Below are 25620 nucleotides of genomic sequence, written 5' to 3' on the forward strand. Positions count from 1 at the left end.
TTCCAGATCTTCGAAATGATCAATGATGTCTCCTTCCGACTGAAACTGCCTGACACATGGAGGATTCACAATGCATTTCATGTGAGTCTCTTGAAACCTTTTAAAGGTGATGTGCTTGACGATGGGGAGGCTGATGAGCAACCCGAAGTGGACGAAAACGAGGAAATATTTGTTCCTGAACAGATTTTGGCACACAAGGACACAAAGAATAAGGGTAAAGTATGAAGGCGGTGCTTGGTTAAATTCAAAAACTATCCTACATTGGATGCAATGTGGATGGAGGAGGAGGACCTAGCAGATACTTCTCAGATTGTGAAACTTTACCTTGAAGCTTTTGGTTTAGCATAGTCTATTCCAAATGGAACCCAGAATTCAGCTTGGCCGCAGATCTGGTGCAGTGGGATGCACAAGAGGGGAGTTACTCCGCTCCTTTGTCAACACATGCCTTGATTTTTAGAATACTAGAGTCACTAATGTCTCTTTGAGCTTTAGGGATATTGAGAGCTGATAGTATTCTGCTGTATGACTATATGAAATGGAATTCCTGAATATGAAATTGATTTGTTCTTGACTTGTTTTTAAGTGCAGGAACTGATAGACGAAATAACTGTAGCATTTTGGTCTAAATGATCTCGAACAGACATGGTTGCAATAGGGGTTAGTCAATCGGGCATCTATGAGGTCCCACTTGGATCTAGATGCGATTGCTAAGTGCATTGCCGATAAATCATTGTCTAAGATCCGAATGAATGTTGAATGTCATGTGATGTCAAGTGATGTCCTGTGATGTGACTGTCGATTGGTACGTGTGCTAGATGTGTGTTCCTAGTGCGTAGGTACTAACAGTCAGTGTCTGCTAAGACAGTTATGGCTTCTGTTTATTTTGCAGGCGTATTCAAGGGCGATTACAATGCTTTCAAGAGGGGGGTATGTCACAAACTGGTGACGTGGCTACCCGGAACACACATACACTGCCCACAGAAAAGGGGAAGGGGGGGGGGGGGGTTACGTGGTTGCCTAGTACTCACACCCACACCCACACCCACACCCACACCCACACCCGTGGTAGCAGTCCCGGAAATTACTGGCAGAATGACACGTGGCACTGCTGACGTGGCGTCCGTACTGGCACGTGGTAGCATGTACCGAACTCCACGATTTGCGGCGCGTTTCACGGACAGGCAGTAGATTGCGGCAGCTTTTGGAGCTTTTGCTTTTTGGGCTTGCTTTATTTTGTTAAAGCCTAAGAAAGAGAAGAAAGAACTCCTTTTGCTTTAATTTGAAGGCTCAAGAGAGAGAGCTTGTGAGAGAAAGCTTACTGCTTTATTTTAAAAGCTTTTGATTTTCAGCTTTTTAGCTCTGCTTTTGGCATCCCATGTAATCTTTAAATAAGTGGGCTGGCCTCTTACAACTTAGAGCATCTGGAATCTGGATGCAGAGTCTGAGTGTGAGCGCCTGCCCGCACTCTTGTACTTATACTCAGATTAATACAAAAAGAAATACCGAAAGGGGCGCCAGTCTTTGGGGCCAATATCTCTAGGCACGGAACTCCGCTTGGCCAGTGTCGAATAATTTGTGAATTGTTTTGAAGTGGTTATTTGGTGCTGTCGCGGTAGATTCTTGACTTGGAGTGTCCAAGTCTGTTACATCGGGCGCGCTCTCGTCTTCACCGCTCATGTCTTACATGGCATAAGCTATTAAGATCACTTGCAAGAGAAGGATCCAAGATTTGTTTCGAGGTGCTGTTCTTCTGAGAGACAGTACCATGCAGATGTTGATAGCTACCAAACAACATACTCCAAGTACTTGGCAAGCTTTCAAGAATTTTTTTTTGCCCGAAGTTATATGGTTTCTGACATCTTCCTTCGGAGTGCAACTTCTTGACAACAAAATCAGCACCTAAGAGGTAGTGCTTCCAACTAGAAAGCGCATGAATCACGGCCAAGAGCTCTTTCTCATAGACTTCCATAGTCTTCTTTGGCCCTTGCAAAATTCGGCTTTCATAAGCTACTACCCGTCCATCTTGCATTAGCACTGCTCCGATGCTACTGCCACACGCGTCACATTGGACCACAAATGACTTCTTGAGATCTGGCAAAACAATTACTTGATCGGAAGTCAACTTATGGTCAAGTGATGGCTATGCTCCTCTTCATTCTTCGAATAGACTATCATGTTATTGAAGAATGTCTTAACAAACTGTTGATGCGAGCGGAAAATCTGGTCCATCGTCCTGTTGAACGTGGCAGGAGCATTTGTTAGACCAAACGACATCACTAGGAACTCATAAAGATCAAATTTCGTTCTGAACGCAGTCTTGTGCACATCCTCTGGCAAAATGATTACCGGATCTGAAGTCAGCTTCTCTTTAAAGTGTTTGAAGGCTAAAATTTCCTTGGCTGTCCACTTGAAAGTAACTTCTTTTCCTTGCAGTGCATGGAGTGGAGAAGCAATCTCAACAAAATTTCGGATGAACCTTTTGTGTGTCACGTGACACATCCAACCCTATGTGTCGGTGGACAAGCTACAACATGATCAGGGTTCAGTCAATCCAGTCAGTCTAGATTTAGAAGTGATCTGGCACTTTTGTGAGTCTATTCGTAGACCGTGCATGCCCAGTCACTTAGTGTAGATGCATATCCTCTGGTTGCACACGGCATGATCATCAGTATTCCCATCAGAATCCATTAGAATCAGTTAGGGGATTTTTCCAGTGCATTTAGCCTATTTTTCCTATTTTTGACATTTTTCACTTATTATTTTTAAGTGAGTTTCCAACAAAAGTAGGTAGGGCAATTTTGCGAAGTTTGTATATAAGCAACCCCAAGTTAGCACTCAATGGCAGAAGAGGCAGCAGGAGCTCCCCGCTCAACAAGCACCTTCTCAGCAAGAACTCATCAAGCATCCCCATAGTCCTAGTGTTTTTGGTCATCGCCATCAAACTCCCCAAGCTGGCGTTTTCAGTTTCCATCTCATCGCCACAGTCTCCTTAGCCATGGCGTTTTCAGCTTTGCAGTGATCGCCATCATTCCAGATCCCTAGTGTTTTTGCTAGCGCTACTCAGATGAACTAGCGTTTTCATTTTCAGCCATTAGCGAAGCCATTGCAGCAGCGTCTTCAGCCTTGAAGACGACATCAGATTCAGCCCTAGCCATTTGCAGAAGATCCCCATTTCAGCCCTGAAAAACGCAGCCAAAACAGTCATTTTCAGCCACCGAAAACAGTCCCAGATTTTCAGCCATAGCGTGTTTATGGACAGCAGTTAGAAGACCGCAGATTTCAGCCCTAAAGTCGTCGTCGTCGTCATCGGCATAGTCCCAGGTTGCATCAGTCCCTTGCATCGTCATTGTACCACTTTGTGCAATCATAAGTAGACCACTCTCGCCGACGAGAGTGAGGCCTTCGGAGGAGGGTTTTACGTCTCTGGTGTCGTATCTCTCTTCTCTCTTTATCTCTCAGTCTCATACACTTGCAAGCACAATGTCCATCCACTTTGTTTGTGATCATAGCACTTTCCATTAAGAACGGAAGGCTCTCCCTGACATAAGAACTAAAAGGAACCTTGAGCATAGTTCGGAGCACTCATCTTGGGCAAAGCGCAAACAATCATTCCGTTGCACCTAACATTGGTATCAGAGCTTTGGCAGTGTTCTGTATCACTCAAGGAAAGAACCACAAGAATCACAAGAAATTTTTTTGCTTGTTGCGGTCGCACGAACCCAAGTTCGCTTGGGCGTGTCGATTCCTAATCGTGTTTTTTGAAGAGACAGGAATCCCAAGAAAGAAGGGCTTGTCCAGCCTCCCCTTGTGTCTCTTTTCACTCATTGGGAGCGGACTGTGCACTTAGCGGTTGGCCAATTGACGAGAGGTGAGAAAAAGCAACCTTGGTGTGAGCGCAAGGCCGCCAATGGGTGCGCCCGTAGAAAGGAGTAGAACTCGGGTGAAGAGAAGATCCTTCTCAAACGCGATTTGCAAGCAAAAGGAAAACCTCAAGAACCTCAAGATCCTCAAGAACCCAAGAACCCAAGAGCCTCAAGAACCCAAGAACCCAAGAACCCAAGAGCCTCAAGAATCCAAGTTCCTCGTGAACTTAAGAACCAAAGATCATAGTGCATGATTATCACCTGAAGCGGAATGGATACTTCGCATATAGGTGATGAGCATGAGATAGGCGACGAAGAGTTTTCCCCACCAGGAGATTTTTTCGACCCTCCCCCTTCGCCATCTACGCCACGAGTTGTACTAACTCCTATGGAGATGATGGTCAAGTCAATGATGGACATGATGCTGGCACAACAAGAACGAAATGAAAGAAATGCAATACAACAATAAGAAGCGAATCGAGTTGCGTTGGCACAACAAGAAACCAATCGCCTTGCTTTCGAATGCGAGCGCGATGAAAGAAATGAACGAAAAGCAAAAAGGGAGGTCGAGCGTGCAGCTCAAAGAGAGCTACGCAGTCAAGAATTGCTTCGACAAGTACTAGCCTCGAAGACCGAACCACCCAAAGATCGTGGGAATTCCTCAAGTGATACAAGCCACGATGCGGATTCCAACCATCCAGTCACAGAGAAGTTGACTTTCAGTAAGTATGACGGTAAGATGGATGCTACGGTTATTCATTCTTGGTTGCATCACTTTAATGCTTATTTTGTGACAACTAAGAAGACATGAAATAGCAAAGTTTTGATGGCAGCTAGGTACCTTGCCAGTGATGCCATTAATTGGTACCACGCATGGCAAGAGGCACAATTAGCCACGCACCTAGAGGAAGCCGACGAATTCACGTCCCTTTCTTTCAATTGGGCTGATTTCCAAGACAAGCTCAAGGTGCGGTTTATACCACCTCAGTACCTCGCACGATTGAAGGACGATTGGTGCGCTCTCAAGCAAAATGGTATGCCGGTTATGTCTTTTTCTAATCGTGTTTTGCAGCTAGGTACCCAATTACGCAAGTCGGATGATGAACGCAAAGAGGCATTCCTCTATGGATTGGACGAGTATATCAAGTACGATGTCGAGGTGCTCGATCCAATCGATCTCAACAAGGCGGTAGCGATTGCTCTCGCACAGGAGATGAAGCACAACAAGGGAAGGCCTAAGGAGAATAAGACTTCCACAAGTACCTCGCAGACTTCTCAGAACCCTCAAAACGGTAAGAATGGTAAGAATGGTAACTCTTCTAGCCAATCTTCCAACAGTCTCTTGGAAAAGAATTCTTCCAATGAATATAAGGGTAAGGCTAACACAATTGCTAAACCTAAGCTTACTCCAGATGAAAAGGTGGCACAAAGAATTGTAGGAGGATACATCACATCGGAAGAGCAAAGCACTTATTCTAAGGAAGGTCGTTGTTTTCATTGTTACATTAAGGGTCACATAAAACGAACATGTCCTAAGCTTGAATCGAATGAATCTAAAGAATCCATAGAACCCACTTCCTCTGTCAATGCAATTAATGATAACACGAGTGTGCCCCAAGTTTCTCATGACCCTCCCATTGATGATTCTCTCATTAAATGTTATGGTCGTACATCGGGGCAGCGTTTTGTCATATTGTTTGACCCAGGTAGTATGCATGATGTGATCAGTCCCTCTCTTGTTGAGAGAGCCCGCCTCGAAGTTAGTCTGAGATCTCCTATGGAGGTCTCTGGTTTTCTTCCTGGTATGGAATGACAATGATTTGCATGATGATTTGAATGATAATGATGAGCATGATGTTTTGCATGATCAAGATGTGATTTCTCACAAGTATGATGAGTTGCATGAAGAAGACGTGATTGTTCACAAGGATGGTGAGTTAGTTGATGCTTTTTCTAGCGAAGCTAACCTCGTTGTAGATTCGATCAATCACGAAGAACCGATCTTGGCTTTCGAGTCGAGGTCCAAAGAAGCCCCATAGAAAGATTCGACCTTTCAAGAAGAAGCGATCTTGGCTCTCGAGCCTAGGTCCACAGAACCCTCACAAGAAGTATTATGTGTTCGCATGATTGATACGCAGGCATTGTTCGAGTGTTTCATTCGTGGTCGTTTCCTGTATTTTAGTCAGCGTCTTTATGTGATCCCTTTTCCTAGTCATGACATATTGTACGTTGAGCACGTTTCACTCATGAATGAGCACGAATGTATACGGATTGTTCATGAAAAGCTGAAAAATATGTATGTAAGGAAGTCACATTCCATGTCTCTTCCTTGGCATGACACAGTGTCCGAAAAGCATGGGCATTTCCATCGTGTTTTGCCATAGTTGATTGCTCTAGATCATAAGAGAAAGATTCGATCTCATTGTTTGCGTGTATGTGGTGAACGGTTTAGCACTCCATCTCTTTGTTCATCTACATTGCATGCACAGTCTTTGAGGAAGACAAGCTTTTTTCCGCTCACTTTACATGGAATGGGTATGTTTATGTTTTTTGTGTTGGAAATGGTTTCAGGAATTTTCAGCCATGGAGATTCTTGAAGAAGAAGGAAGCATGACTCTCAACGAAGTTGAAGCATTGAAGGAGCCACAGAAGACTTTGTGTCGCTTTCGGCGCGGCCCAAAGAAGCAAGCGTTGCAGACCTTTATGAAGTTCAAGTACCGCATGACCCACACATCAGAGTGGGCCGGTGAAGAGTCCCTTCCAGGATTCCGGATGCTATTGGCGATCTCCCTCGACGCCATACAGTTCGGTACCAGTACCTCACTTTGAAAAGGAGGGGATGTACGTGACACATCCAGCCCTGTGTGTCCGTGGACAAGCTACAGCATGATCAGGGTTCAGTTAGTCCAATCAGTTTAGATTTAGAAGTGATCTGGCACTTTTGTGAGTCTATTCGTAGACCGTGCATGCCCAGTCACTTAGTGTAGATGCATATCCTCTGGTTGCACACAGCATGATCATCACTATTCCCATCAGAATCCATTAGAATCAGTTAGGGGATTTTTCCAGTGCATTTAGCCTATTTTTCCTATTTTTGACATTTTTCACTTATTATTTTTGCAGCAGGAGCTCCCCGCTCAATAGGCACCTTCTCAGCAAGAACTCATCAAGCATCCCCATAGTCCTAGCATTTTTGGTCATCGCCATCAAACTCCCCAAGCTGGCATTTTCAATTTCCATCTCATCGCCACAGTCTCCTTAGCCATGGCGTTTTCAGCTTTGCAGTGATCGCCATTATTCCAGATCCCTAGCGTTTTTGCTAGCGCTACTCAGATGAAGCAGCGTTTTCATTTTCAGCCATTAGCAAAGCCATTGCAGCAGCGTTTTCAGCCTTGAAGACGACAACAGATTCAGCCCTAGCCACTTGCAGAAGATCCCCATTTCAGCCCTCAAAAACACAGCCAAAACAGTCATTTTCAGCCACCGAAAACAGTCCCAGATTTTCAGCCATAGCATGTTTATGGACAGTAGTTAGAAGACCGCAGATTTCAGCCCTAAAGTCGTCGTCGTCATCGGCATAGTCCCAGGTTGCATCAGTCCATTGCATCGTCATTGTACCACTTCGTATCTCTCTTCTCTCTCTATCTCTCAGTCTCATACACTTGCAAGCACAGTGTCCATTCACTTTGTTTGTGATCATAGCACTTTCCATTAAGAACGGAAGGCTCTCCCTTTTATAAGAACTAAAAGGAACCTTGAGCACAGTTCGGAGCACTTATCTTGAGCAAAGCGCAAACAATCATTGCGTTGCACCTAACACTGTGGTAGGAACATAAGCCTAGAAAGCTTCAGATGTCATGTATAGACTTCAAGTCTGGCCATGACCTAATTGCTTCCACTTTGGCGGGATCCATGCGTACCTCATCCTTTGAAACAATGTGCCCAAGGAAGTGAATCTCTTGCAAAAAGAATTCACTCTTCTTCGCATTAATGAGTAGCTTGTTCTTATGTAACTCATTGAAAACTGCGGTCAAGTGATCCCTATGCTCCTCTTCAGACTTTGAGTAGACAATCATGTCATCAAAGAAGGTACCCACGAAGTTGTACAAGGGTAATCTTTTTGTTGTAAGTATCCAACATAGCATGCAACGTGTAACACCATGGGATACCCAGTAACACATCACAACCCTCAAGTGGCATAATATGAAATTCTTCTGCATCCACATAGCTCTGAATGTTCAGATGAAGCTTTCCCAAAATGGGAGTAACAGGCTCTAAATGATCTGGGCATGCCAAACCTGCTTCCCCTGTCATACCCATCTCCTCTGCACGAATGCCCAACTTTGATGCCAATTCTGGTGATATGAAATTTGCACGGGCTCCTGGATCAAAGAAAACCAGCACTGTTTGGTCTCTAACTTTGCCCCAAGCTCTGCACAGCTCTATGGCGTCTGTGTTTGGCTGGTCTCCAACCAAATTTGGAACAAGTCTTGCACTTGGCTTTGGCTTCTTCCCTCTTCTTCCCTTTATGGTTTGACTTGTCATCCTTATCCTGTGACTTCTTCTGTGGGCTTTCATCTGCAAAATGTCCTTCCTCTTCACAAATGTAGCATGTCTTGGCCTCTCTAAGAGCTTTCCTTTCCTTTCCAGAAAAATGCCTTTTTTGTCCTTGTCCTCATCCCGAAGAAGGTTTAGACTGCTTCTTGGACGTGTCAGCTTCTTCATTGGAGGGTTTCTTTGTGGGAGGCACAAAAGACATTGCTGCAACATTGCCCTTGGCTGGTTGAAAACTGTTTGCCCTGGGACCCTTTCTTGTGGCTATTACATCCATCGGAATCTCCCTTCGATAGATTGCTGGTCACTCTTGCATTCTCAATCAACTGAAACATATTCATGAGAGTAGTCTTTGTGCAGTAGTCTCTGATTTTCTTGGGCAATCCGCAATAGTACTTCTCAATCTGTTCTGACAATGGCACAAACTTGTAAGAGATGATTGGCAACAGTGCGGCCCAAAACTGTTTATTGTACTCTTCCAGATTCGCACACTGTTTATTATTCAACTCGTGCCATTCTGTCATCACATCCACTTCGAAAGTGTTTGTCAGCCATGCAGGCGCAAAAAGCTATTTGAATTGGATCCACAATGACTTGATGTAGCCTTTTTTGGAGCAAGGCAAGAGCATGGTTCATGATGCTCAAGAGAGAGAGTAGTTAAGCAATTGTATCTACTCTTTCCATACAAAATTTAGCTAGAGAAGTTTGTGCTTGAGAGTACACTAGAAGACTTCTATGCTTGATATATGTATCGTAGCCAGGTTGGTGGGATTGTTTAATCGTCCTACGCTACATTTCCGGAAGCATGTATATCTTGGATTCCCATCATGGAATATATGTGATATCTGGAGATATTCGTATGTATTATTGGCATGCAAGTGAGGTCACTTGCAGTAGTTCAAGGGAGGGGTGTGTCACCAGGAGGTGTATTTTTCTAGTTGCCTTCTGTAAATAAGTACTAGATATTTTTATTTCTACTTGTTTTCCTCGGAACCCTTGAAAAGGTGCAAGTGGGCATTGCATGGCCAGTGTGAAACGGTTGCGACCGAACAGGTTTCTCGCATTGGGAGTCTAGGTCGGTCAGTCTGGGACTGGTTGGGCCAGTTAGCACTGAATTTTGATGAGTATGGAAGCCTGTGCACGCCAAATGAGGTTTAGGCCACTCGGAAAGTCACTTATAACTTTATAAGTCAGTGGGAACTAGAGAATTAACTCAAAGGGGCAAACTGGACACTTGGCAAGAGGAGAGATGCCTACAGGACACCTCAACAAGAGGAGGCGGCCAAGAGAGAGAGAGGGGGCTGATTTTTGACTCTTAAGTGACCTACAATGTGTGTGTGAGTAGTGGGTGCAGGTCTACAACTCTAATGGAAAGCTTGCCTTCTCCTCTGTCTCATGTAGCGCGATGACTTGCTCTCGTGCATCTCTCTCCCCTTTGGCATATATGGTAATGCCCCACTGGTTGGGACTACTTAGATGAACATGTAGTTCTGGGGGTTTATGCGTGTTTGCCAAGGCAAGAGCCTTCTGAACAGGAACCGGATTAGCTAATTGTTAATCCCCCACAGGTACGCACAGTTCTATCGCGAAGGATTGCGAGTTTGGAGAGTTTTCTCGCGTGAAAACTTGTCCAATTCACAGGGGAACTGTCCCATTTTGTGTGGGAGCCCTTGGGACACGCATAGGCGTGTTCGCTCCGCTAAAAACGATCCGAACAGGGAATTACAGCCTGCTGTGTTTTTCTGCAGGTTTAGGGTTTCGCACCTAAACTGCAAGGGAACACCAAAGGAGCCTCGTGAGAGCCTTGGGATACGTGTACATGCTTTTGGGCGTCCGGCAGTGAAAAACAGAGAACTACAGTCCGCTGAATTTCTGTGACAGCTCACCAGAAAGCTTCCAGATAGCGAGGGAATCCGCCCTAGACAAACACTTTTGACCTACAGGGGGTTTTGCCCCGTTATGTTGCCGAAATCAGGTCGAAAATGTGCGTTTTTAGCACTCGCCAGGTTTGGACAGCTTTGTGAAAGCTTGTACTAAGTGGTCGGATCGTCTACCTTAAATTAATGAAATACCGAAAGGGGCGCCAGTCTTTGGGGCCTACAGGGTGTCGGTCTCGTGTGCGCAATGACATTCTAGTCGTTGGACGCATCTGTGTTCTCTTTCCTTCTCAGTGCTCTGTGTAAAGTTAACAGGTAATTGAAATAATATCGCCCTCTACGTTGTACAGCCCGGTTATAAACGCTTTACAAAACCTCCGATTGTACTCCAACAAGCTCTTACAAGTAGCCGAAGTAAGCTGGTGCCAATCTGTCATGACGTCGGCTTCAAATTCAATCAACAGCCAAGCAGATGCTGGAAGTAGATCCATGTGGCGGGTGCCTGTCCTTGCATTAAGAATGTCGTCCACCATGTAAGCGCATTGTCTTTCAAGAAAGTGGCAGCTTTCCTGACCTTAGAGGCCTCTGTAAAATTCCCTCTTGCATAAGCTGTATCAAAGTGCTGGAGGAAAGTAAGAGCCTTTGCCTTATCCTCGAAGCCACTGAAAGTGCTAAACTTTACAGCTGCACCACCTTCTTTGTAAGCTTTCGGCTTTTCCAGTGCCCCCAAATTGTCATAAGGAATTGTGTGCAACATGGGAACTGTAGTAGGGATCATCGGCACGTCTTGGCCATTGACATTTTGCGTCATAGGTGCCATAACTGGCTGCTGTCCAGAAAAACTAGCCATACCAAAATGACCTTGTGGCACCCCAAACTGGCCTTGGTTTCTCTGAAAGCCTTGCTGCATGCCGATGCTACCATACATGGGGTTTGGCATCATGCCTTGCATACCCCCAAACACTGTTCTTGGCATGTACGGCTGGCTTCCTGGCACATAACCAGCCATACTCTGGAACACAGATCCACCCCCGAAATACCCAGGATGTACCGTGGGTGGTGGAAAACTTGGCACTAGTTCCCTGTCCATTCAAGACAACATGCGGGCTCTAAAAGGTGGCGGGCTGAACTGACATAGCTTGTGGAATAGGTGTCCTAACCACCTGTTCAAGGACGAGAGGAACCTGTTTTGGAGCCCTTGACTCCGCAACATGCGAGTATTCCCTATTCTGTTGAGACGCATGAAGTACTTGGGCTTGAGTCTCAACAAGCTCTGTTTGCGTTGTAGGTTGCCTATTTTGCTCTGGTACAGGTGGTGCTTGCAAGAACTCCATAAACTCAAAAGCATTTGGTCCAAAAGCAATGCCATAAAAGCTGCCAGCGTAAATCACGGAAATCCGTACAGCGTGCCACGTCATCAGCTAACGCAACACAATTCATGCTAGCGCAATTTTCGGAAATCTGCCACGTCATCAGTTTTTGCGTATGTGCGGGTCTTGCTTTATTTTAATCCTTTATGTCCCATCGAACGGGGTCCCCATAAGTTGGTAGGACTTCGTTTTTTGTTACTTGTTCTTCTTAGGGTTTAGGCCCCTCCGCCCACATTTGCAAGTTGGCTCCATTCTTTAGACTGACACGTCAGTAGTTTGTTACATGAAACCAGCCCATAGGGCGGTAGATGTAGGCTTTTACCCGAAACTATACTTTAGACTTAAGACACAAAGAAACTTTACAAAAGAAAACTTGTAACGGGAATTGATTCTTAAAACACACGGCTTGGAAACTACAACGCTACCAAGCAGACGCCGACACCTGTTGGCCCCAAAGACTGGCGCCCCTTTCGGTATTTCTTTATTGTATTAACAGAGGGAATAAAATTTGTGATTTCCTACGAGCTGTCTCACATAATCCGGGCTGAAAACCACCTGTTCTGGCCCGATTTCAGCAGCATAACTGTACTAGGATGCTTCACAGATAGTATCCCCATGCAATAGATGACTTTCCCGACATATACAGACACTTTGCAAAACCTGCTGAGAATCTGCAGCACGCTGAATTCTCTGTTTTCTGCCCTGAAAATGTGCCAAATCACCTCTGCAGCAGTCCCCTCACATCCCCGGACCTCGTGGGGGTATTAGGGACCGTTCAGGGCCGAAACCCTAAACCTGCAAAATTACACAGCAGGCTGTATTTCCCTGTTTTGGGCTCCGTTTCGTGAGCCGTTCGCGAGCTTCCGCACCTGTAGGGCTACTTGCCCTTTGAATCAGACGAGATTTCTCTCGTGAAACCTCTCTGAATTCACATGTACCTGCGGGGGATTAGCAACTAGCTAATCTAGTACCTTGCAAGAGGCTCTTGCCTCGGCAATTGCGCATGAACCCATACAATTGTAGGTCAAATGAAAAGCCCTCTTCTGGGGCATCACATAAGTGTCCGGAGGGGGAAGAGAGAGAGAGAGCAGTGAATACTGTGCAAGGCTTCAGTTCTTGCACTTCTGTACATAGAGGGTAGGCAAGCACACAATAGCTTTGGTACCTGCAACAATCCACCATACGGCTGAAGAATGCAGCCGACGTTTTGTTTTTATGCTTCTCTCTCTCTTAAGTTGGAAAAATGTCCAAAAATGTACCAAGTGGCACTCATGTATTAATTCCCCGCTTTGGACCTTTTGGTCTAAAAATATCTCAACTGGTTGCTCAGTTGACTTAGCGGCAGAGTAATGAAATGTTCCTCTTGTCATTCCGGAGCTAATGACGCGAACAGATTTCATGGCCCAAAATAACAGTTCCCTAAATTTTAGGAGATGCTTCCATTGGACTCTCACTGATCATCTGACCATCTTTCACCACTCAGACCACATCAAAAAATACAATGTAGCCCAGTTCTCGGGTGATTTTCTCTGGGTCACCCCACCTTCTCACTGTGCCTCTATGGAGTTAATTTTCAAGTATCCACCAACTTATTAAGTGCGGCGAGGGGACCTAGATGACTTTGAACTGAGCCTAGACATCCTTTTACTATAGGAGTTCCGGTGTTGACCAACTTCTCGTCTGCGGGTGAAACTACCGTTGACATTGGCCATACAATGTCCGACCATTTGCAACTTCAGAGGGTCTCAAAAATTAAACAAAAGTCATTAGAAAGAAACCACAACTAAGGTTAGCAGTTGCCACGTCCTCATGACATAGTTAACAGTTGCCACGTCCTCGTGACACCGACTATGAGTACCGACTTACTAGACCACATATATCTAGCACTTGCACGGAGACGAGAGTCAATGAACATTCACATCACTATCTTCGTCGAGATCTTAAATGAGAATCATGATCATTGTAACTTTGTTAGTAATTACACACAGACCGCACTGATCTCTGACGGACGTCTTGATTGAGTTCACTATCATATCCACATCGCCCCTCAGGTAAACAAGACAGAAATATTGCAGTCATTTCGTCTTTTAAACATGTACTAAGGCACACATGAGAGAGCACATGTAACAGATTTATTTCAGGAATTCCTATTTCAAAGTACTTCTCTACATAGTCATTTAGTAGAATACTGTATGCCCATCAGTATCCTTGAAATCTCCAAAAGAAATCAGTGACTTTATTCCATCGAGGTAACTTGTGACAAAGCAGCGGAGTAACGCCTCTCTTGTGCAGTCCGCACCGCACTAGATTCAACCTGCTTATTCATCAGTAACTCTTTGAATAGTCGGTGCTAAACAAAAAGCTTCAAGGTAAAGTTGTAAAATCTGAGGAGTATCTGCTAGGTCCTCCTCCTCCATTCACTTGGCATCCAGAGCCGGATAGTTCTTGAACTTGGCTAAATACTGGCGTGTCAGCTTACCTTTCACTTTTATTTCCTTATGAGCCAGTACTTATTTTGGAATGAGAATCTCCTCTGTTTCTTCCACTTCGGGCTGCTCTTCTCTGCCCTTTTCCATTGGCACTTCACCTTTGAAAGGTCTCAAACAAGTATGTGGTAACTTCAGCTTGAAGGATGTTTCTTTGAGCCATCTGGAAAGGGCCATAGTATTGCATACCTAGCTTTGGAAAAAGCCGCTCCTTACCCTTTTGTTTCTGCAGGCGTGCCTTCTCAAACCGTAAAAGCACCTAATCATCCTTCCGACCTTAGCAAAAGTAGTGTCAAGATCCTATGTGTACTGATATGCATCAAAAATCTCATCTTTGGTGCTCAGAATAGGTGAAACCTTCTTGACACCCTCGATAATCTCAAATGGTGGTTTCCTCGTAGACGTATGTGTCACAAAGTGGTGATGTGGCTAACCGCACCGAAAAGACTGACACATGGTAGCAGTATGGATCCTCGGATAATGCATTGGCAGGTTGACGTGGCCAATTGTATGGAATTCGGGAAATTGCGGCGCTGATGACGTTGCAATGTACAGATCTCTTGAAGATTGAAGAGATAAAACGTCGACAATTGGTTGACGAGGCAACAAAGCAGATGATTAAAATTGCGAAGGATCCAAAATTTGCAAATTTTTTGTCTCAGCAATCCCTCACAGAAGTACACACCCAGTGGCAGAAGGCCACAGAGCCACCCATCGAACCGACAATCAAGAAATCTCCTTCTTTTGAGGATGTTTACAGAGCAAGAATTACAAGATGTGGTTCAAACACAGATTAGCCAGCTTTTGGAGCAAACAACAAATCCAAAAAGCATGAGAAAAAGCACAAGAAAGGAACTGACTTCTCGGGTTATTTGGGTCGTCAATCATCTTTTGCATCGGCGACAAAGCAGAAGAAGCATGTACGATCTGAAGGATTATCTAGTTCTTCTTCGTCTTCTTCTTCTGTCAGTTCTTTTAGCTCTTTTGACTCGAGCGAAGAAGACAAAAAAGGCAAAAAGCGAAGCAAAAAGCAAAGCTTCAGGAAGGGCAAGAAAAAGGCAAAGAAGGCTAAATTTCGCCTAGTTTTTGACAGTTCTAGAGAGAGTCAACCTCAGACAGTTCGGACTTCGACGATCACATGTTTTATGCAAAAAAGAAGCATTTTTATAAAGCCAACCAATATGACTTCCTCGAAGATAAAAGTAAGAAAGTAAGAGAATTCAAAGAAGATGGACAGTCAATTAAGTTTGACTCTTTTTCTAGATTCCGAGGGCTTTGGCCTTCATACAGCATTTTGACAAAGCCTTCTTTGGAGGGCATTACTCAGAGCACTCCAAGATTAGGAGGGCTACATCTTTCTTCAAGGGAAATGCTCGAACATGGTGGTCCACCCTTCTACTAAGAAAGGAAGCTCCAATTAAATGGTTGAAATTTAAAAGGCTTTTTATTTCTTCTTGGTTGACTCGGGAGTACGAACAAGATATACGAACTGCTTGGAGTCATCTTTGGATGACCAAGGGAGATTCTTTGGACGCTTATTGCGAGAGATTTTGGAGGTCTTTTCTACCACCCTCTTCGTTTAAGAAGGTCTCGTTTAAAGAACAAATTGAGTGGTTTTACTGCAAACTTCCTACAGAGATTTGAGACTACTGCTTGGAACAAAAGTCAAATTCTATTCAAGAATTGATGGGTCATGCGAAACGGGGTTTTGCGATACATTCAGGCAATTTGACTTACGCCATTGATGAGATCATGACTCAGAGAACCTAACAGACTTCTAACAATGAAAGTAGAAAGAGAGAGAGTTCCCAAAAAAAGAAAGACAAGGATTCACGACCCCGGCTCACACTTCGAGAGAGGGCCAACTACATCAAAGAGGGGAAGTGTTTAGGATGCGTGGAACATGGGCACGTCTCCGCGAAGTGCCCTTAAAAGGCACAGCAAGAACAAAATGAAGACATGCCAGAGAGTTCGAGAGCAGTTGAGGGACGTGGCAAAAAAGGCAAGATGAAAGCAGGATTGGTTCCAGATTGCATGGGTACTGACCCAAGCACGATTGATGAAAGTACAAAACTTATGTCGAACTTGGGGCAAAGTGAAAGATCAAGAAGCCCTGATTTTCTTTGATGGAGGAGCCAAGGCCAACTTCATTTCACCCAAATTGGCAGCACGGCTTGAGATTACACCGGATCGGATGGGACCACAAGAGAGGCAGTTCTAGCGCCACCCGGACGGGACATAGCCATTACATTTGTCATTGGTAAACTTCGGTCGCATTGTCAGGGGTATTTGGGCACGAGGACTTTTACATAATGTCCTTGGAAGGTTGTGATGTCCTCCTTGGAGTCCCTTGGTACCATAAGAACAGCGCCGTGGTCGATTATCGGGCGAAGAAAGCGACATTGACAAATGAAAAGGGCCGAAAAATTGTACTTCGATGTGAAATTGAAGGGCGAGTCTGCCCCTAATGTATCGGCTTCGGCCTATGTTAAATTAATAAAATCCAGTTTGTTTGTTTACTCGTGCCAAGATTTTCTCCACACTCATGCCGATTGCTTTTCTGAGGGCCTGCTGGGCGAGCTGCCACCATCTCGTCCTGAGGATCATACTATTGATCTGATACCTGGAAGCACTCCACCGAACCGTCCACCTTACCGTGTGAGCCGAGCCCAGAATGAAGAGATTATGAACCAAGTGAAAGACCTCTTGGAAAAGGGTCTTATCGAGCCGAGTACTTCACCCTACTGCTCTCCGATGTTGGTTTTAAAGAAAGACGGATCTTGGAGAATGTGCATTGATTATAGAGCTCTCAATAAAATCACCATCAAGAACAAATTTCTGATTCCGAAGATCGATGATATTCTTGACAGATTACATGACTTCTCTTGTTTCAGCAGGATCGATTTGAAAAGCGGATATCATCAGATCCGAATCGCGCCAGGAGATGTCTACAAGACAACTTTTCGGACAAGCTTCGATTTATATGAATTTTTGGTGATGCCTTTTGGCCTTACCAATGCTCCAACGACTTTTAACGGAATGATGGATAGGATTTTCAGAGAGTACAAATCCTTTGTCGGCACTTTCTTTGATGACATTATAGTCTTCTCTAAGGATGAGGCGGAACATAAACAACATTTGCTATGAGTCTTTCAAGCATTGCGAGATCACAAGTTAGTAATCAATGCCAAGAAGAGTGAATTTTTCTTACCGGAGATACACTTTTTGGGACACATCGTCTCATCGGCATGAGTACAGATGGACCCGGCCAAGATTGAGACTATACGTGATTTACCCGATTTGAAGAATGTTCATGAAGTAAGAAGCTTTTTGGGCTTATGTTCTTACTAACGGCGGTTCAACCGGTAGTTCATTAGAAAGTTTGCAGAGGTTGCTTCCCCTTTGCATATTTTGACACAGAAAGGAGTCTCTTTCTCGTAGGGACCCACAGAGGTGATTGCCTTTCAGACTTTGAAAGAGAAATTGACTACGGGACCAGTTTTGACTTTGCCGGATTTGCAAAAGTCATTTGAAGTATATTGTGATGCTTGTGGTCGTAGTTCGGGTGCGGTCTTAATGCAAGAAAGCCATGTGATTGCCTATGAGAGCCGATTGTTTTCAAGGCCAGAATTGACAACACAAATTTATGAGAAAGAGCTTTTGGCGGTTATCCATGCTCTTAATTAGTGGCGACATTACTCGGAGCCGATTTTATGGTCTTCACTGATCATCAGAGTTTACGCTACTTCTTGTCACAGAAGCAGCTTTCCGAAAAGCAGATGCGGTGGGCTAACATCTTGTCACAGTTTCACTTCCAGATTGTCCATGTACAGGGACAAAAGAACTTGGTGGCAAATGCTTTGTCCCGGAAGCCGTTAGTCTTGGCTATTTCCGTGATTCAACATAGAAGCTTCGAGGACATGGTCGATCAGTACGCCACAGATACAGATTTTTCAGATGTATTCAGTCGAATACAGAATGGGGAGGTAGTAGCGGGATATTCCATACGGGATGGCTACTTGATGAAGAAAACGATGTTGTGCGTTACACAGCCGTTGAGGGAGAAGGTTCTAACCGAATGCCAGTGTCCACCATTTTACGGGTCACCGCGGCATTGATACCACCATAAAAGTGTAAGGTGCAGCGGATGTGAATGTTGAACTGTGCTCAAGATGAGTGCTCCGAACTGTGCTCAAGGGTTCCTTTTACTTCCGGAAGGGAGAGCCTTTTGTTCCTTTAGTGAGAGAGTGCAAATGATCACAAACAAAGTGAATGACACTGTGAATGAAGGTGTTGAGAGAGAGAGAGAGAGAGAGAGAGAGAGAGAGAGAGAGAGAGAGAGAGAGAGAGAGAGAATACGACACTAGAATGTTGTCAAACCCTCCTCCAAGGGCTCCCCTCTGTATGGCGAGAGAGGTCTATGCTTTTGATTACACAAATTTGGTACAATGGTCTAGATGCAATGGACTTGCCGACGATGTCAACGACAATGATGACGACGAGGAGACGGGCTGAAACCTGAAAACGCTAGGGGCTGAATTCTGCAAATGTGCTGAATTCTGACATTGTGTCGACGAGGACGGCGATGGCGACGACGCGACGACGATGTGCTGAAAACGCAGATGCTGAAATCTGCAAACAGCGGGCTGAAACTGAAAACGCTGGCTGATCTGACCTGCGGCGAGGATCTGCTGCCGGTAGGTGAGATCCACGAGGTTTGGGGCTGTACATGCGGAGTCTTAAGTGCTGAAAACTGAAAACGCTAATGACTGAGGCTGATCTGTCGTCGAGAATCTGCAAAATGCTGATGCTATCTGCAAAAACGCTAGGCCTGATTTGGGATTTGCAAAACGCCGGGCTGATTTGCTACTGTTGAAAACGCTAGGCTGAATCTGAGCCAAAACGCTGGTCTTGATCTATTGTTGACTGGAAACGCTAGGTCACCTGCTGGTCTTGCAGAGAAGCTGCACTGTAAGTTGGTGGACTTGTGTTGCCTCTTCTTCCAAAAAATGCTAGCGCTAGGTTTCTTTTATAGTAACTTAGCAAATTTGCCCAGTTTCCCAACAAAGTATTAATAAGTGAAATGGATAAAATAGGGAAAATGGGTTCTGTGCACTGTAAAATGCTCATGATGGGTACTGATTGTCATGCTGATGATCATGCTGTGTGCAGCCAAAGGATATGCAACTACTCTAAGTGCCTGGACATGCAGGGCCTGCGCACAGGCTCACAAAGGTGCCATAACACTTCCTAAGCTGACCTGAACCCTAGACGTGAAGTAGCTTGTCCACATGCACATAGGGTTAGATGTGCATGTGACATTCCCTCCTTTTCAAAGTGAGGTACTGGTACCGAACTGTATGGCGTCGAGGGAGAGCGCCAACAATGTTTGGAATCCTGGGAAGGACTCTTCGGCGGCCCACTCTGATGCGTGGGTTGTGCGATACTTAAACTTCATAAAGGTCTACAACGCTTGCTTCTTTGGGCCGTGCCAAAAGCGACACAAAGGGATCTGTGATTGCTTCAATGCTCCAACTTCGGCTATGGACGTAGGTCCACCTTCTTCAAGAAACTCCGAGGAGGAAAATTCTTGAAACCACTTCCAACACAAAATTATGAACATACCCACTTCATGTAGAGTGATTGGAAAAATACTATGCTTCGTAAATGACTGTGCATGCAATTGAGATGAACCAAGTGACAGGGTGCCAAACCGTTCACCGAACACACGCAACAAGTGAGATCGAATCTTGACTTTCTGATCTAAATCTATCAACTGTGGCAAATCACAATGGAAACACCGACGCTTGTTGTGCTCTTTCTGAGAATGTGTCATGCCAAGGAAGAGACATGGAATGTAAATACATCCGTTAAGGGAAAAGGTTATAACCGAATTCCACTGTCCACCTTTTTCGGGTCACCACGGCATTGCTACCACCTTGAAAGATACTTCTCTTGGCCGAGACTCAAGGACGTGAACGATTTTGTACGCAGTTGCTTGGTATGCCAGAAGGTCAAGTTTGACAAGCATAAAGCACAGGGATTGTTACAACCTTTACCCATACCCACCCACCCTTGGGAAAGTATTGCAATGGATTTTTGATCTACTGAGAATAGAGAGTGGTCACGATGGTATCTGGACTGTTATTGACAGATTTAGCAAGCAAGCTCATTTCATTCCATTGAAGAAAACAGTCAAGCCGGATCACTTAGCGAGACTGTTTGTGGCCCAGATCTTCAGATTACATGGCATGCCTGAGACGATTGTCTTCGACAGAGACCCCAGATTCACGAGTTTGTTTTGGAAGGCTATTTGGGAGAACATTGGCACGCGGTTGCAGTTCTTGTTATCGTTCCACCCGCAGACTGACGGGCAATCAGAGATGGCTAATTTAGTGGTACTAGATTTATTGAAGTCTACATCTCGGATCAGAAGACTAAATGGGAAAAGTATTTACCTTTGGTGGAATTTGCCTACAATAACACGATATGTACTCTTCGACGGGGAAGGCGCCATTTGAGATTATTGAAGGTGCTACGAATGTTCCACCCTTAAGCACGAAAGATAAGATTTTTGAAGCCGACGAGTATACGCGGGACTTGGACATGGCTTTTGCCAAAGTCTGGGAGGCTTTGCAGAAATCTCAAGAAAGACACAAAAAGGCAGCAGATCGACATCGTTGCGATTTGAAATTAAAGGAGAACGATTGGGTGCTCTTACTTTTTGATAAGGCATGCCTGAGAAAGAAAAAGAGAAAGGAGCGGCTTTTTCCAAAGCTTAGCATGAGATACTATGGACGTGGCATGGCTGTAGGGAATTCCATGTTTTACGGCAACAGTACGGATGCTTTTTCTTCCACGTAGGGCTGGCTGAAAATCTACGCAAGTTGCTTTATTTTACCAAGCAAGCTTGTGAGATGAATTGCTTTTATTTTTGAATGCTTTTAATTGGCAGCTTTTGGGGCTCTGCTTTTAGCATCCCTTGTAAACCTTTATAAGTGTGGGCAGGGCTCCCACTCTGCAGAGCATCTGGACGCAGAGTCTGAGAGTGAGACCCCTCCCACTCTCTTGTACTTTGAACACAGATTAATACAAAAAGAAATACTGAAATGGCGCCATTCTTTGGGGCCAATATCTCTAGGCACGGAACACCGCCGGGCCGTGTCGAATAAATTGTGAAGTGTGAGTTTTAAATGCGACACCCTTTAACCTTGTACACCTTTAACCTAGTCTTGATGCCATACTGCCGATAGAATTTCTATTGCCGACACTAAGGGTAGCTAAGGATCTTGAATGGATTGGACATGAATTGTCAAAGAGACTTGAAGATATAGAAAAGCTTGATGAACAAAGGCTAACAGCTGTAGCTCACATCTATACACAAAAGCGGAAACAAAACAGTTTTTTGATTCCCATCTAGTCACAAAAATCTTTAAAAAAGGGGACTTAGTTTTAGTCTATTCTCTTAAGCAACACATTTCAAAGTTTAAGAAAAGGGAAATGGACCGTTTATCATTGAAGATGTATCTGCAAGTGGAGCAGTTAAGTTGTCCACCCTAGATGGTGAACCAATGGTTAATTGGATTAGTGGATGCCGTTTAAAGAAGTACAAGTAGAGGAGCGCTAGAGAAAGGAAGAAAGAGATTGGTGTTGCTGAGAGAAAAGCAGCTTGGGCTGCCAGCGTTGGTTTTTTTAACCTTATTTTAATTGAGGGCTGCCCACTTATTGAGTGGACAGCCGGCCCTTTTTAAAAAAAGTCTGAACCTGCCCTAAAGCTCAATAAAACCTTATAAGCTGAAAACAATGCATACACAGCACTTCCCAGGCGTCCTTGGATGCAACAACATGCACGGATGCAATGCAGACATAGACTTCCTCGCGGGAAAGCATCTGCTTTCCCGAAAAGCAACCCGCTTTCTCAAAAAGCATCCGTTTTTCCTCAAAGTTTCCTCTGAACCCATCTTCATTCAGGTGCTTGCTCATCCTTGTGCACAATTCTAACACAGTCAAGAATTTCCTCCCGACTATGGGATATTCCCTTTTCGATGCCCCCGTCACCTACCTTGTGACGCATCAGGAATACCCTCACCTAGTCCTTTCCTACTGAACTTACTGTACAATCTCCTTCACGATGCTCTATGTCACCCATCCTATGACGCATTAGAGATGTCCGTCCCCGGATGGTCGAATACCCGTCACCCATCCGATGTGACACATCAGAACCGTTCCTGGTGGGCTTACAGATATTCCCGTTCACAATGCTCCCATCATTACTCTGAATGACGCACTAGAAATATCTGTACTTGGATGTCTCCAGTGAGAAAAACCCTCTCACTTAAAATTCCAATAATTCGTTTAGAAATAGTTTTTTGTCAGATAAAGTCAATTTAGCAACAGAGGGTGAGGCCCAGTACGTGTAAGACTGTTGCTTACCATGCTCCTTGGCCTCAAACCTCATGTTGACCTAGCCTCACAAGTTCTCCTATCTGCTAGTGGTGATTGTTATTAGAAATGAGGCCTGTGGTCTGATCCGCCACGATGCTTGTGTTCACATAAGGGTGCACACGGACATGACAGCCCACTTTGTAGGGTCCTGGGGATGGATGCAAGATTACTTTTTCTGCTCTCACACCTCGCATGGTGTGCTATTGGTGGGTGAATTATTGATGTTGCTAAATTTGACTTGCTGTTGTGCTGTATTTTCCAGGTGAGTTTCCCTAATATTTGGTTGTGCTTTTGCTCGTGACTCTCACTGTTGAGATTTAGCTAGAGTTGGGTTGCAAGTTCCATCAATTTTGACATTTCTGCATGAAATTCAAACTTTGATTTGTCAAGGATTTTTTTTAATGGATTGCATTTAAGCAATCAGTTTGTGCAGGATGGTGAAAAGGATATGGAAGTGGATGGGCTGACCACAACATCACTTGTTTCTTCACACAAGTTAGTTTTGGTTCCTGAGCTGGAAGTTTTATGCTACTTGATGATACTTGTCTTCTTGATTGATCAGAAGCAGTACAAAGAGGTGATTTGTCTATGATGATGTTGATATTGGTAAAATGTTTTTGTTTGCCTTTGATTATCAGTTTTCTGTTACCAGGCCAAGGGGTGTGCATCTTTTGCATTAGCAAGGTTGAAGTCCCTGAACAGGAGGAGTATTGATGTTATTGCTGCACGACTTTACTTTTATTATTCGCTGACGTATGAGATGACTGATTCTCTCATTGAAATAAGAAGGTAAACTTTGAAGCTTACTACATCCAAGAGGTTAGGGCTGAATTGTGAGCACAGCTCAAGTGAACAGATGATCTGAAACGCTTTTTTGGGTGCCAGTACACTGCTTGCACTGCACAGGACTGCTAATTTACGCCGCGATGAGCTTGGCCAGGTATTACTGAAGGTTTCTTTATAGCTTTAAAGCTATATAAGATTATCTTAATTACAAATGATTTATTCAACAGGAGACCCTGCTTAACCTTCTCTTAAGGAACTATTTGCACTACAACTTGTATGACCAGGCAGAAAAATTGCGTTCCAAGACGCAACGCCTGGATTCCCATTCCAATCAGCAGGTATGTACTTTGAGACATTTTTTGGGTTTCTGCTGTTTTAAATGGATGCTGAAAATCTAGTATGCGTTCGCAGCTTTGTCGTTACTTGTACTATCTTGGGAGAATCCGGACAATACAGCTTGAATACACTGATGCCAAGGACAGCCTCCTTCAAGCAGCTAGGAAGGCTCCTGCCAAAGCAAGAGGTTTTCGCATTCAGTGCAACAAGTGGGCTGCTATTGTTCGGTTATTACTTGGTGAGATACCTGAACGGACGACGTTTATGCAACCTGGGATGAAAAAGGCTTTGAAGCCTTACTTTGAGCTGACAAATGTAAGTTTTGCTATTGATAAATAACTGGTCGGTGAAATAAGAATGCGTGTTGGACTTTAGTTTTTATGATAATCTCCTGCTTCCCACTTTGGTAAACATGCAGGCTGTGCGTATCGGTGATCTTGCTCTCTTCCATATGGTAGCGGATAAAAATTCCAGTGTGTTTCACGCTGACAGAACACACAATCTTATTGTTCGCCTTAGGCACAATGTGATTCGCACGGGGCTTCGTAATATCAGTATTTCCTACTCTCGCATCTCTCTTGGGGACATTGCTGCCAAGCTCAGACTTAACTCTGCAACAGCTGTGGCAGATGCTGAGAGTATTGTTGCCAAGGCTGTGAGAGATGGAGGTATTGAAGCCTCTGTGGATCACGCAAATGGATGGATGCAGTCCAGAGAAATGGGCGATATTTACTCTTCTAATGAACCCCAGCTTGCTTTTCATTCTCGAATTGCCTTCTGTTTGAATACTCACAATGAAGCAGTTAGAGCCCTCCGGTTTCCTCCCAATGCACACAAGGAAGAGTTGGAGAGTGCTGAGAAGCGACGTGAACGACAGCAGCAAGAACAGGAGCTGGCTAAGCACATTGCTGAGGAAGATGAGAGTGATTTTTAGACTTCTGGGTAAGACATGGAGATTTTAGCAGATGTTGTGAGCCTTGTCTGCCACCCTAAACCGGCTTGGTGAGAATGAGTGGCCTTTTATCGTGTTCTGAGTTCTTGCTGTCACAAGTACATAATTTTTACATACCACCAGTAACTGCTGACTTGATAGTCGAGGTATGAGGCGCACTTTTTTTCTAGGTGGTTTTTATAAAAAATTGTGGCTCACTGAGCTCAATGTTTTGTTGGTTGGGTTTATGATATTCAAGTCAAGTGCCTCTATTTGAGAATATGCTATATAAGTGGATCCTATGTGCTGAGGTTTTCTTTGAGGCTTCCTGCCTTATAGTAAGGCTGTGTTCCTCTCTTGAGTCGGTATATTCTGTCTTGTTTGTTGCGGAAGTTCGGGGGGGGGGGGGGGGGGGGGGGGGGGGGGGGGGGGGTGTGAATCTGATTTTCTTGTGAATAGGACACTGGGTAATGTCATTTTGTCTTTGCTGGTATTTTGTCAGTAGTAATCTGCTTTTTCAGTAGAAACCTGCATGCATTTGTGCATTCACATGTACACCACCTTTCGTGTGAAAAATTAAGCTGAGACATTATGTCTATACTCAATTGAATTTGACATTGTGGGGGTGCACCTGGTACTTCCTAATCTCACAATCCTAAGGCATCTCTATGTTAGATCACCAAGGCACCTCTCAAGCTCAATATGACTGCTATCGATTGCTTTTAGTTAGAAATTAGGTGAATAAAACCTTGGTTAACCTATAGGCAAAAGGCAACACTGCATTTTACAAAATACAAGAAGGGGTTACCATTCCCTCGGTTAGTCCTATTCAATCCGTGGCAAATTCGAGGCTGATATCAACCTACAACATGCGAAAAGATCTTAAGATGCATTTTTCCATAGTCAAAAAAGAAAATTCACTCAACCTCCACGAACAAATTCATGAACATACTAGAGGGGTTCGAAAATAGT

At 44.4% G+C, this 25620-nt stretch overlaps 1 protein-coding gene across 2 annotated transcripts in view; it reads left to right on the top strand.

The window, feature by feature from the left end:
- LOC147421502 (putative 26S proteasome non-ATPase regulatory subunit 3) overlaps positions 1 to 24940 on the top strand; it is a 46338-nt gene extending 21398 nt beyond the window's left edge. Inside the window, exons 3-8 of one of the 2 annotated variants that reach the window (XM_086502509.1) lie at positions 23020 to 23172; positions 23248 to 23384; positions 23481 to 23535; positions 23609 to 23719; positions 23793 to 24032; positions 24136 to 24940. In XM_086502509.1, the coding sequence (XP_086358635.1) occupies positions 23020 to 23172; positions 23248 to 23384; positions 23481 to 23535; positions 23609 to 23719; positions 23793 to 24032; positions 24136 to 24651 (1212 nt within the window). In that variant the 3' untranslated portion in view covers positions 24652 to 24940. The remainder of the gene's footprint in view (positions 1 to 23019; positions 23173 to 23247; positions 23385 to 23480; positions 23536 to 23608; positions 23720 to 23792; positions 24033 to 24135) is intronic. The other variant, XM_086502510.1, reaches the window with a different exon arrangement.
- Positions 24941 to 25620: the final 680 nt, after the last annotated feature.

The sequence above is a fragment of the Adiantum capillus-veneris genome, chromosome 27 (assembly GCF_014529385.1).
Source record: "Adiantum capillus-veneris isolate H3 chromosome 27, ASM1452938v2, whole genome shotgun sequence".
Taxonomy (NCBI): domain Eukaryota; kingdom Viridiplantae; phylum Streptophyta; class Polypodiopsida; order Polypodiales; family Pteridaceae; genus Adiantum; species Adiantum capillus-veneris.